The 12,266-nt window shown below is 52.3% G+C and overlaps 1 protein-coding gene and 1 long non-coding RNA gene across 3 annotated transcripts; one reads left to right on the top strand and one right to left on the bottom strand.

Moving 5' to 3' along the window:
* Positions 1–1,197: 1,197 nt before the first annotated feature.
* ARTN (artemin) lies at positions 1,198–2,256 on the top strand. Its single transcript, XM_055587127.1, is given in 2 exon segments — positions 1,198–1,687; positions 1,769–2,256. Coding segments are annotated over 2 exon segments (978 nt in total).
* Positions 2,257–5,301: 3,045 nt separating this feature from the next.
* Positions 5,302–12,113, bottom strand: LOC129655564 (uncharacterized). Of its 2 annotated transcripts, none has more exons than XR_008716045.1 (3): positions 11,884–12,113; positions 8,683–8,775; positions 5,302–5,570 (listed from the first exon to the last, which is right to left on the bottom strand). It is a non-coding gene; the product is annotated as an uncharacterized LOC129655564 (long non-coding RNA). The 2 variants fall into 2 exon arrangements; XR_008716044.1 differs by having other exon boundaries at positions 11,936–12,112.
* Positions 12,114–12,266: the final 153 nt, after the last annotated feature.

The following is a 12,266-nucleotide window of genomic DNA, read 5'->3' as shown; positions in this document are numbered from 1 at the left end:
TCAAGTCACTACCCTGGCTCCTCAGGCCCAAATTCTGCCAGGCAAGCACATGTGGCGCTGGAGGGCCTCACCAGGGAGACCTGGCCCTCAGGCACGTGGCATTCTGTGCGCTGGGGGTGAGGTTGGAGGTGACAGCTGGGACCCACGAGCAGGCCAGCTAGTGAGGGCCTATGAAGGCTCCAGGGCTCGAGAGGTGTTTGGGAGTGCCAGGCAGTGCAGGCTCATAAAAATTGGTGGGACTCTGAAAGGCCGACTGGGTTCATGAAGGATGGTTCATGGGGGAAACTTCTAGGAGCAGGGCCAGGCTGCCAGATCCAGAGGGAGCTTGCAGGCAGACAGTCCTGGACCAGCTCTCAGGGTGGCTCAGCTCTCAGAGACCAGGCTGGTGTAGGAAGCAACTCCTGGGAGTTGCAGGGGCCTGAGTCTGGCTGAGGGTAGGGGGAAAGCCCACCCACCGTTGAGTCCACAGGCTTGACAGATGCTGCCCCCTGGTGGCCATAGAGAGCCATGGCCCAGACCCCCTCCCCTGTTCCTAGAGGGCTCCTCAGCCTCTACCACCTGCTGGCTCTTGAAGGATGTCTGTGGTCAGAAGAGACTTCTGTGGTCAGGCAGCTCTGCATCCAGACATAAATCACAGAGGAGCAAGGTGCAGCAGCACTTGGGTGGGCAGCACAGGCTGAAGCCTGGACCTCACTATCATCCAATAACTCGGGGCAACCCTCAAGCACCCTAATTCTTCTCCAGGCCACAACTTCCTCCTCTGCAGTATGGACAGCAGGCTCTCTGTGAGGTCAGGGTGTCCAGCTGCTCCCTTCTCCAGCCCTGCAGCACAGAGCAGGAAGTTCCCTTCCCCGCACAGCTTGTGGGTCTACCCTTGTGACTTTAGATAACCGCTGAGCTTCTCTCAGCCTTGTTTGCTGGTCTGGAAAATGAGGATGATATATACCATTTACCTCGTGGAGTTATGAGATCTGAAAGGAAACAGGTGCAAAGCACCACCACATAGGTTCTCGATGCAGCCACTTCTCTTGGGTTGAGCCCAGCTGCCCAAGCCCCTTGTCCCTCACCTGGAGAAGCTGAAGTGGAGGGATGACCTGCTCTGAGGATAACTCATCTCTCCATGTTCCAAGCTGCCTCAAGAGGAGGGTGGGGGAACAGGTTGGCTACAGCTGATGGGAGCTCCTGGTGTTGACAGAGATGGAGCCTGGACGAGGAGGCCCTTCTGTGCTGCCCCTCCGGGCCGGGCCTAGGCGGCAGGTGAGTGGTTCTCCCAGAGACTTCTACCGGGTATTGAGGAAAGGTGGCTTGACCTGGAAGGGAGAGCATGGCTCCGGGGGTCAGGTATCAGAAGTGGGTGGGGAAATGGTCAGGGAGGGGCCAGAAGGAGGGAGCAGGGTCAGTGCCCTCCAGAGATCCTTTCTCTCCGCTCCCTGGGGCTGCTGGCCCATTATCGTCCAATCCTTCTGTCGGGCCCCAGCCCCTTCCAGACCCTACCAAGCTGTCCTCTTCCCCCCTGAGGCTCCCCATCGTCTCTTCTAGCAGCCTGCGCTATGGCCCACCCTGGCCGCTCTGGCCCTGCTGAGCAGCGTCGCCGAGGGTGAGGCCTCCCTGGGCCCCGCGCCCCGCAGCCCGGTCCCCCGCGAAGGCCCCACGCCCGCCCCGGCGTCCCCCGCGGGCCCCCTGCCCGGTAGGTGAGAGGGCAAGAGGGCGAGGGCGCGTGGCGGGGCGGGCTGGCGGGGGACCCGAGCGTAACTGCGTCTCGTTCTAGGGGGCCGCGCAGCCCGTCTATGCGGCGGAAGAGCCCGGCGCCCGTCGCCCCCGCCGCCCCGGCCCGCGCCCCCGCCGCCAGCGCCCTCGCCCTCGCCCGCACCCCCTCGCGGGGCCCGCGCGGCGCGGGCGGGGGGCCGGGCCGGCAGAGAGAGCCGGGGAAGCCGCGCGCGGGCCGCGGGGGCGCGGGGTTGCCGCCTGCGCTCGCAGCTCGTGCCGGTGCGCGCGCTCGGCCTGGGCCACCGCTCCGACGAGCTGGTGCGCTTCCGCTTCTGCAGCGGCTCCTGCCGCCGCGCGCGCTCCCCGCACGACCTCAGCCTGGCCAACCTGCTGCACGCCGGGGCCCTGAGGCCGCCCCCGGGCTCGCGGCCCGTCAGCCAGCCCTGCTGCCGACCCACGAGCTACGAGGCCGTTTCGTTCATGGACGTCAACAGCACCTGGAGAACCGTGGACCGCCTCTCGGCCACTGCCTGCGGCTGTCTGGGCTGAGGGCTCGCTCCGAGGGCGTGCGGACAGACCCTTACCCGTGGATCTAACTGCCTGGGATCACTGGGGGCTTGGCCGGAGATGGAGGCTTCGGCCGTGTGAGTGATGGACATCAGCCCTGCGGAGATGGAGGCACGACTGACCGGCGGCCCCAGGGCTCCCACCCTGCCGGCCTCAAGCCCGCAGACACCAGAGACCTCAGCTGTGGAGAGCCGAGGACCCACTGCTCACAGACTCTGTCACTGCCCGGGCCAGGAACCCAGGACTCCTCGAGAGAACCCAGCAGTGTGAGGTCTCAACCTAAGCCCGGGCCTGGGGGCACAGATTTGGAGACGTGTTGTAATTCGTTGCCGAAGTGCCTGTGCTGGAGCGGGCCTTGGACTCTCTGGTGGGAGCTGGACCCCTATTTATTACTTCTAAGTTATTTATTTACTTCTGTGGTTTGTCAGATCCTTTCCTGGGCTATGGTGGCTGGATGGGGGATGGGTAGAAGCAATTGGATGGAGATCCCACCCTGACCATCTTGCTCACAACTTCGGGCTCACTCAGCAATCACAGGCCTGGCCTGGGACTGCTTGCTCTCACCCAGTAGCTCTGGGACCTGAGGGGCATGGAACACAGGCAGAGGAGGTGGCAAAGATGTGATCGCTAGTCCCAGCAGGCCAATTCACAACCCCCCGCACAGTCCCCAGCAGTTGGAACCTGGGGAGAAAGCCATTGCCTTGAGACCTCAGGCATGCTGGGGGCTTGTTAGATGGTAAAGATTGCACCACCTCACTGTCACTGATCAGAGTCCTGCCCTTCAGGACAGCCTGACAGGTGCATTTACTGCCTGTGCTTGCAGATAGCCCAGCACGGGGAGCTCACTACCACACTCTGTGAAGCAGCCCACGTCAAGACAGCAGCTGAAAATCCTGAGGGTGGGGAAGAGGGTGCAGTGGGAGGCTGGTTTGGGTGGGATGAAGCACAGATCATCATGGAGATAAGAAAGCAGGAAAAGACTGAGGGTATCTACAGGGACCTGCATCCTGGGTAATGAACAAGGATATTCATTCATTCATTCAACAAATATTTATGAAGTACCTATTTTATGTCAGATACTGTGCAGACAACAGGGCTACAGAAGTGACCCCATGATCTCTGCTATTAAGCTTAAACCAGGAGAGACAGACAATAAATAAATAATTTCCATAAATAATTATTTAAATTCAATTTGGCCAACAGTATGAAAAAGGACCAGAAGCTGAGATGTGCACACCCTCATCTGGAAGGAAAGAAGGAGAGGTTAAATGCTGACCCCTCCACACTGTCCCCAAGTCATAACACAAAAGTCAGCACAATGCCTCTGAGCTTGAGTATGTCCTGTGAAACCTTGTTTCTTGGGCCCTATGAATTTGTCCTATATGATTTTTTTTTCTTTGAAATTAAGATCAGGACACGTATTTGGATGCATGATGGGTCTGTGGAGCCGTGGGACATGCGAGGGGTGGTCAGGAGGCAGTGGGGGTGCTGGTCTGGAGCTGAGGAGGCAGGTCTGTACTGGAGGTTGACTGGGCAGCTGTTAGCACAAAGGCAGTAGCTGCTGGTAGGGGTGCACGAGACTCTGTAAGAGCGAGGCAGACTGAGGCTGGGATCCCTCAGGCATTTGACACCATTAACCAAAATTCCTTCCCAACTGCCTGAATGCCTGCCTGCTTTGGCACAGATGTCCCCTTCTCCCAGGCTGGAGTGAGGAGCTGGCAAGGGCTCTTTGAAGGCTGTGTGCATCCGAGTCAAAGAGGCGAAAGGAGTCGTGTTTCCATTCTTCTGTTTTCACTGCCTCAGTTCTAGGTGCCCCCAAAACTCTAGTGTCTCATGCTGCCCTCAAACACCTGCTTGGCCCCTCTCCCTGCTTCCAAACTGATTCAAGATCTTCAGTCACCAACCCCCACCTCCAACCAAAGAAAATGGCAGCTTGGAGACATCTCACGAAGGCCGTGCCCTGGTCCTGGCTGGGGGTGAAGAGGAAGAAGTGGAAGTGTTAATCACTCAACTGTCTGACTCTTTGCAACCCCGTGGACTGTAGCCCACCAGGCTCCTCTGTCCATGGAATTCTTCAGGCAAGAACTCTGGAGTGGGTTGCCATTCCCTTCTCTGGGGGTGAAGAAGAAGGTCCTGTGAATTTCAGAGTCACTGAGACCAAGGAGCCCCTGATGAAAAGACTTGAAGGCCCGGTAGAGGGTTTGAGGGCCAGGCTCTGGCCCTCAGTGGACATCTGTGCTCTCAGAGCCACTTACAGGAGATGGGTTGAAGCCATGTCTGGCAAGTCCCATAGAGAGACAGCCAGGTCAGAACCTGAGCCAAAGGTGCTGGCTCTCAACACTTGAAAAATTGTCAGTCCTTGGGAGAGCAGGTTCCCCTCTCCCCTAGCCCCCTGCCAACTCAAGGCTGAATTCTGGGCCCTGGAGAGACTGCCCAACACTGTACAAAATTGTGGATCAAGCCACAACTTCTCCAAAAGGAACACATTCCTACAAGAACTAGTCTCAGTTTGCAGCTCACAATGAACCAATTGTGTTGTGCTAAGTTGCTTCAGTCATGTCCGACTCTTTGTGACCCCACAGATTGTCGCCTGCCAGGCTCCTTTGTCCACGGGACTATGAATACTGGAGTGGGTTGCCATTTCCTTCTTCAGGGGATCTTCTCAACCCAGGGACTGAACCCGCATCTCTTACATCTCGTGCATTAGCAGGCAGTTCTTTACCACTAGCGCCACTTGGGAAGCCCCTATGAACCAAATCCCTCTTCAAAAATAATAAAATAAATGAAGCATTTTTCCCAAAGGGAACAAGTTGCAGAGCTCCACCTCTCTGCCTACAATTTAGCAGAGGTCACCTGGCACGTGGCCTCCACACAGATGGCTCTAGAATCTCCATTTTTGACTGTCATCTCTTTCATATTTGCAAAATGACACTGCCCATTTGAATGAAATTCCCAGAACTAAGGTATGATCTCCTCCTAAGGGGTATCAAGTCATCACCTCTTGCAAGACAGAAAACTACAGATGGCTGTTTTAAAGATACAATTTTATTTATTTATGACTGTGCTGGGTCTCGGTTGCTGTGCGGGCTTTTCTCTAGTTGTAGAGAGCAGGAACTACTCTCCAGTTGCTGTGCACAAGCTTCTCATCAAGGTAGCTTCTCTTTTTTTGCAGCACGGGCTCTTGAGTGCTCAGGCTTCAGTAGGTGAGGCGTGTGGGCTCAACAGTTGTGGTACACGGGCTTAGCTGCTCTGCGGCATGTGAGATCTTCCCAGATCAGGGATCAAACCCTTGTCTCCTGCATTGGCAGGCGGATTCCTTACCACTGAGTCACCAGGGAAGCCCTACAGATGGCTTTGACTTGACAGTTTTCCCCACTTCAGGGGGTACCCAAACATCCCTTTAGATTAGTTTCAACCAGGAATCAAGGTTTGGGGAAATCTGTGTGCTCCCCCTGCCCCAGCCAGTGGTGTTCCTCGTCTCTTGTCCAGGGATTGCCACATTTCCCCTGGCTAGAGAGCCCTGTGCCTGAGTGCATGTGGACTGGCTACCTATTTTGAAAAGGAAGGTAGGGTAGAAATCTGAGAAATCAGAGAAAAGATCTAGAATTTGTGCCATGTGAGATCACGTCTCTTGTCACAGGGGTGGTGCTTCACCTGTTTTGCAGCTGGAGTGTCCTTACAGAAACTTACATGAAAGCCGAGGATCCTCCCCACCCCACCTCCCACTTCAATGCTGAAAAAAACCACTGATGTGGAAATCTGGTGAAGAGTTTGAGGGAGCCCACAGACTTTCTGAAGCTCATTCAGAGATTCCGTAGGAGTCCATGGCCCTTGAGGTATCCTGCCCTGTTCCAGATACTATTATTAATGTCCTCCTGTAGCTAGAGTAATTCCTCTATCTGTGCTCAGGCCCTCCTTCACAGGGTTCTCTGTATCCATTATTTACAAGCCTCCCTATTCATCAACCTTTTTCTATTGAATGTCTTCTTTCCCTCTGCATTTAAACTTGCTTGAATATATCACGGCGCACACACACACACACACACAAAAAGACACTGTGATTAGAAATATATAAATATCAATATATAATCTGCTTACACCACTCCTCCTTCACGAAAAGAGCTCTTGCTGTGGTCCCTAGTAGCCTCATCATTGCTAAACCCAAAGGCTGCTTCTCAGCCTTTAGTCCTTTGGATTCTCAGAGGCACCCAACTTTGTCACTCTCTTGGAACACCTGTCTACTCTTGACTCTCCATCCCATACTCTTCTGGATTTTCTCCCACCCCTGCTCATTCTTAGACTCTTTTGGGGTTCCTTTTCCTCTCTCAGCCCCTTAAGAACATCAGAGCTCTGGTATAGGCCTTCTCTCCCCATTTTACTCTCCCTGAGCAATATGGCCAACTTCCATGATTTCCGTTACCACCTCCATGCTGATCATGCTCTCATTGTATCTCCAGTTTAATCTTCTCCTAAGCTCAGCCTGTATTTCCAATTCTTTCGTCTGCATAGCCTCAGAAACCTCCAACTGAACTTATCTGTCCTGGATGTCTTCTGTTCATTCCTTCAGATCCCCTCTCCACCATTCTCGTGCTCTAAGCCCCACATCAGTGAGTTTCCTTGCTCTTCAGCCTCCAAGCCTCCTCCAGGGTTCCTCCCAGGTGAATGGCACCAATCTCCACATCCAGGGATACAAGCCAGAAACTTGGGCAACAGCCTAGATGCCCTGAGCTTTGCCACTTCCCTTTTCCATTAGTTCTCAGATCCTTAGATCTTGCAAGTCCATCCTCCTTTCCCTCTTTCCAAAGCTATTCTGTGGAGACTTCCTAATTTGTGGAATGGTTTATTGTTCATCCTTCTAAATGGTCTCTGTCTTCAGTCTTAACTCCCTCCAGTCATTCTCAGCTCTCTGACCTTTTAACATTAATTAAGCACTAACAGTAGTACCTTGGGCCAGTTATGGGGAATCCAAGATCAGCTAGAAACGTGTTCTGCCATCAGGGAGACCACAGTTGGAGGTGGAGTTGAGGGAAGGGCTAACCAGTTTGACAAATAAAAATAGGACATCCAGTTAAACTGAAATTTCAGATAAGCAATACTTTTTGAAGTAAGTATGTCTCATGCAATAATTAGGACATACTTATACAAAAAAAAAAAATGTTGTTTAGTTACTTCCCTGGTGGTCCAGTGGCTAAGAATCCACACTCCCATTGCAGAGGGCCAAGGTTCAATCCCTAGTCAGGGCACTAGATCTCACATGCTGTAATAGAGTTTGAAAGCTGCAACTAAAGCTCCCCCATGCTGCAAGGAAGACTGAAGAGCCTGTGTGCTGCAACTAAGACCCAGCACAGCCAAATACACAAAGAAATATATTTTAAATGTTGTTTATCTGCTATTGAAGTGGGTGCCCCCTTTTTTTCCTGGCAACCCTAGATGGGGGTAAACAAATGAACAGAAAACTAAGTCCCCCAACAGAAGTATGATTAGGGTACAGTGATGTATGTCAGGGTTGGGGAGGATTCTATACTCACAAAGGATGGACAGGGAAGAGCCAGGAAAGTCTTTGTGAAGGAAGTGGCTCTTGAACTGGGCCTTGAAAAATAAAATATTTGCTTTCATTGCCTCTCAGTTCTAAATCTCCCCTTTTCACCAGCCATGCCCTCTCCAGCAAGGTCTGGGGCTCAGCCTTGGGCAGGAGTTGGAGGGGGTGGGGTGGGTAAGGGCCTCTTCCTTGGGCTATATTTTTCAGAGTTATCTTCTCTTCTTACTGGCCAGTCCCTCATTCCTTCCAAATGAGGGATATAAAATATAAAATTTTTATATTAAACTGTTTCTGTATGCTTACTGCGTGGTTTCTCCTGACTGGCCCCAGCCTGACACAGCCTTCTCAGCAGAGGCAATTGCATGAACAAAGGCAGGAAGCATGGAACAGCCGGAAGATCCAGGGATTTCATGTAGAATTGGGGGAGGGTCCTCCTCAAGACATGAGTCTAGAGAGATCATAACAGTCCTCGAGTGCTATACCAAGAAGCCTGGACTTTGTGCTGAGTGGAGCCACTGAGGGTTTTAGGTGGGATTGTCTAGAGACATGTTTCAGACAGATGACTGCCACTGTGTCTAGTTTGGACTGGAAGGGGCAAGGCAGGGGACACCAATTAGAGATGCTGCAGTTAGGGCTGCTCAGACAACAAACGCTGGCACCTTGACCTAGGCAGAACAGTGTGGAAGGACAGAGAGATAGGAGGTATGATCCACGGGACTTGGTGATGAGCTGCTTGTGAGGACCTGATGGAAGGGAGAGAAGGGAGAGTTTTCACGTGGCTTGGGCGACCAGTAAGAAATTTAGGGGGTGTAGTATTTTTAGCCCATAATGGGAGTAAGGTGTGGGGGAAGCCGTGTTTGATTTTGTACCTGTTCAACTTGACGTGCCCGTGACAGTTTCAGAAGGCAAGGAGGCTGGCAGCGGCTGGGTCTGGCGGTCAGGACAGTCTGGGCCAGAGAGATCTAAGAGTCATAAATCAAAGACAAGGAGGTGGTGAGCAGCAGAGGCTAAGGCTTGGAGACCCAGCAGTTTAGAAACAGGGAGAGGAGAAGGGACAAGGCTGTGAAGGAGACCAAAAGGGTTGACCAGAGTGGTGGGAAAAACAAAGCAGAACAAAGGGAAGGAGCAGTCGAAGGGGCCAGATGCAGCAAAACCATCAAGTCACATAAGGACTGAAACTGTCCATTGGGTTCTCTGGCCACAAGGTGGCCTAGGGACTCAGGCTAAGCTTCTTGCTGAAAACAACTAAAAATACTTAGACAAAACATACTTTTAAAAATTAATGCATCTGTGAGCTGGTATACACAGAATAAATATTCAGGCCAAAATAAACAAATACAGGAAACTACAAAGGTAAACAAAGTTCAGTAGCTGGTATTCACCTTGAGGGCATTTTCTTTACCTGGGGAACCTGGGCATTGGTTTACAAGGGCTCCCTTGCAAAGAGCTTATGGGGGCAAAGGGAGTCTATCTGGAACATTCTCAATAAGGCCAGAACCCCAAAGGACTATGCCCACATCTAGAGGTGAACTAGAAATAAACCTTCCCCTCCTTTCCCTAACCTCTTTCCCTCAAACCAGGGGACCACAAAGAAAATAAACTTCCTTAGTGCAATTAAACTTAGTGCTAAGTGGAAGGGGAGAAACCTCCCCTGAGAATTCTTAACCATAGGCAGGGCCCTCATTTGGTTTTGCAGACCAAAATTCACACTGTTTTAGAAGGCTGAAAAACTTCAAACTGGTTAATCTGTCATGGACATGGATTGCTAGTGGTTCCAGGTGACCAACAGAAGCTCTTTCTCCCCCTCTCCTGGGCTCTGGAATGCTCTCCTGAATTTGGGAACCCCTCCCAGGGTTGTCGGGGCTTCCCAGTGACTCAGTGGTATGGTTCAGGTGGCAAAGAATCTGCCTGCAAAGCAGGAGACCCAGGTTCAATCCCTGAGTCGGGACAATCCCCTGGAGAAGGAAATGGCTGCCCACTCTAGTATTCTTGCCTGAGAAATCCCATGGACAGGGGAGCAGGTGGGCTACAGTCCATGGGGTTACAAAAGAGTCTGGCATGACTCAGTGACTAAACAACAACAACAAGCCAGGGTTGTCACAGGTTCTGGCCCCTATATGTTCTATTCTTTTTCAAAAAAACAATTTTAATTATTTAAAAATTTTATTTATTTTTGGCTGTGCTGGGTCTTTGTTGCCTTTGGGAAGACTCTTCTCTAGATGCAGCAAGCAGGGGCTACTCTTTGTTGCATTGCTTTTCATTGCAACGGCTTCTCTTGCTGCAGAGCATAGGTTCTAGGTGCACAGCTTTCAGTGTTGCAGTGTGTGGACTTTAGAGCTCGGGCTCAACAGCTGTGGTACACACGCTTAGCAGTTGCTCCATGGCATGTGGGATCTTCCAGGTCAGGGATCAAACCTGTGTCCCCTGCATTGGAGGTGGATTCTTAGCCACTGGACTACCAGGAACGCCCCCTCATTTTTTTTAGAAAGAGGTAGACAGATTTTGAACACAGAATTTGTGGTCTTAACCCTCCCTCCATCCTCCACCTTCTATAATGATATTTTAGTATCAGGGCCAAGACATTTCACACCCCTATGCACAGACCTGGAATCAGTACTTTATTGTGGCTTCCTATTTCCTCCTTCCAAATCCCCCTTTCCTCCTTCAATGTATTATACTGTTGCAGGAAGGGGGACCCCCATCCCAGGGCCCAAAAGAGGGATCTTGTCTAACCCTAGGAGATGAATGGTCCTTGGAGACACATGTGCTGACAAAGCAGACTTTATTGGGAAGGGACACCTGGGCGGAGAGCAGTAGAGTAAGGGAACCCAGGAGAACTGCTTTGCCTCAGGGATGGCAGTCTCAGTTTTACAGTGATGGGATTAACTTTCTGGGTTGTCTTTGGCCAATCACTCTGACTCATGGTCCTTCCTGGTGGCACACACATTACTCAGCCAAGATGGATGGCAGGGAGAAGGATTCAGGGAGGTGGTAGGACCTGTGGGGTCTCCTTTTGACCTTTTCCGAATTTTTCTGGTTGGTGGTGGCAGCTTGCTCGTTTCGCATTCCTTACCACACATTGTGTGCTGAAATAACTCAGGCAAATAGTTACTACGGTGCCTGGCCAGGGTGGGTAGTTTCCGTCAGTCTTTCCCCTAACAATACTATAGACATATTTTTCTAAAATGCAAATTCAATCATCAATGCCCACTTGCAACCTCATCATGGTTTCACATCGCACTTAGGATAATGTCTCAATTTGTCTTTCCAAGCTCATCGCCTTCCTCATCCCCTCCCCCTTCCTCCCCCTCACAGACAACCCCCTTAAAGTGAACACAGCTAACTAACTGTACTTCAAACATTTTCTTGATAAAGATTTGTTGAATGACTAGATTCCCACTGGACTCTGCTTACCAGCTAATCAAGCCCCCTCCTCCCCAGTCTCTTGCTGTTGCTATTCAAGCTAAGATCAAGTTTCTCCTCCTCAGGGAAGCCTTCACCCACCTCAGGCGTCAGTGGCTATAGCCAATGCCAGCTTCCTCCACTGAACACAAGAACAGAGGTCCTTTCCTTTTTTATTTTTATTTTTTCCACTTGCGGTAGAGACTGCTGGCGACTTGGGCCAACCAGATCTGTGGCTGATCTCTGCTATCCTCCCTATGTGTCCAGCGAAAAGATAAGCTCAACTTTCCCCAACTTCAGCTTCCTCATCTGAAAATAGTGAATAAAAATACCCACCACAGAGTTGCTGCGAGAACTGGACTTAAGGTATGCAATGTGCTGTTCCTTGCACTTAAATATAAGCTATTTTAATTACTCATAAAGACAAGTTGCTTCCGAGAACCTAATGAAATTCTCCAAGCACTGTCCATGGTAAGTAGTTTCCCGGTTGCTCACTGGGTGGCCCTGAGAGCCATCCTTTTTTATTCCTGAGGCGTGCCAAGCCCCTTTCCTCCTCAGTGTTCTTCTCAAGACAGTACCCTTCCTGGGACCGAGGTCTTGCCGCCAGGTCTTGAGCACCAGATTAACCTGTGTCCCCCCACCCGCTCAGTCCCCTCCCAAACACACACCTTAACCTCCAGCCTGGCTTCCCAGCTCTATCCCACCGGCCCCTAGACTCACGTCCTCTTAGGAAGCTGCCCCGCAGCGCCTCTCGCCGGTCGAACTTGGCCGCAATAGGCCTAAGGCTGCCTGGGCTCGGCTGATCCCCGGACCACGTGCTCCCGGCCTCCGCCGCAAGGCACCGCCTTCCCGCTGGGCGCCATGCGGACTACATTTCCCAGGGTGCGCAGCGGCGGGGCCTTGGCTCGGGTGGTGGGGAGGAGGGGGGGGCCTCAAGCGGCGCGCCGTTCCGCGGCCTGCTCAGGGGCGCGCGGGCAGGCGCGAGGATACGAGAGGGGACCCGGAATGAGTTTCCGCGCAGTTCCGCCGGGCCGTGCCGGGCTGTGCCGGC

This window comes from Bubalus kerabau, chromosome 6 (genome assembly GCF_029407905.1).
Source record: "Bubalus kerabau isolate K-KA32 ecotype Philippines breed swamp buffalo chromosome 6, PCC_UOA_SB_1v2, whole genome shotgun sequence".
NCBI lineage: Eukaryota > Metazoa > Chordata > Mammalia > Artiodactyla > Bovidae > Bubalus > Bubalus kerabau.
The sequence above is the reverse complement of the archived record's forward strand: the minus strand, read 5'-3'. Positions and strand labels throughout refer to the sequence as shown.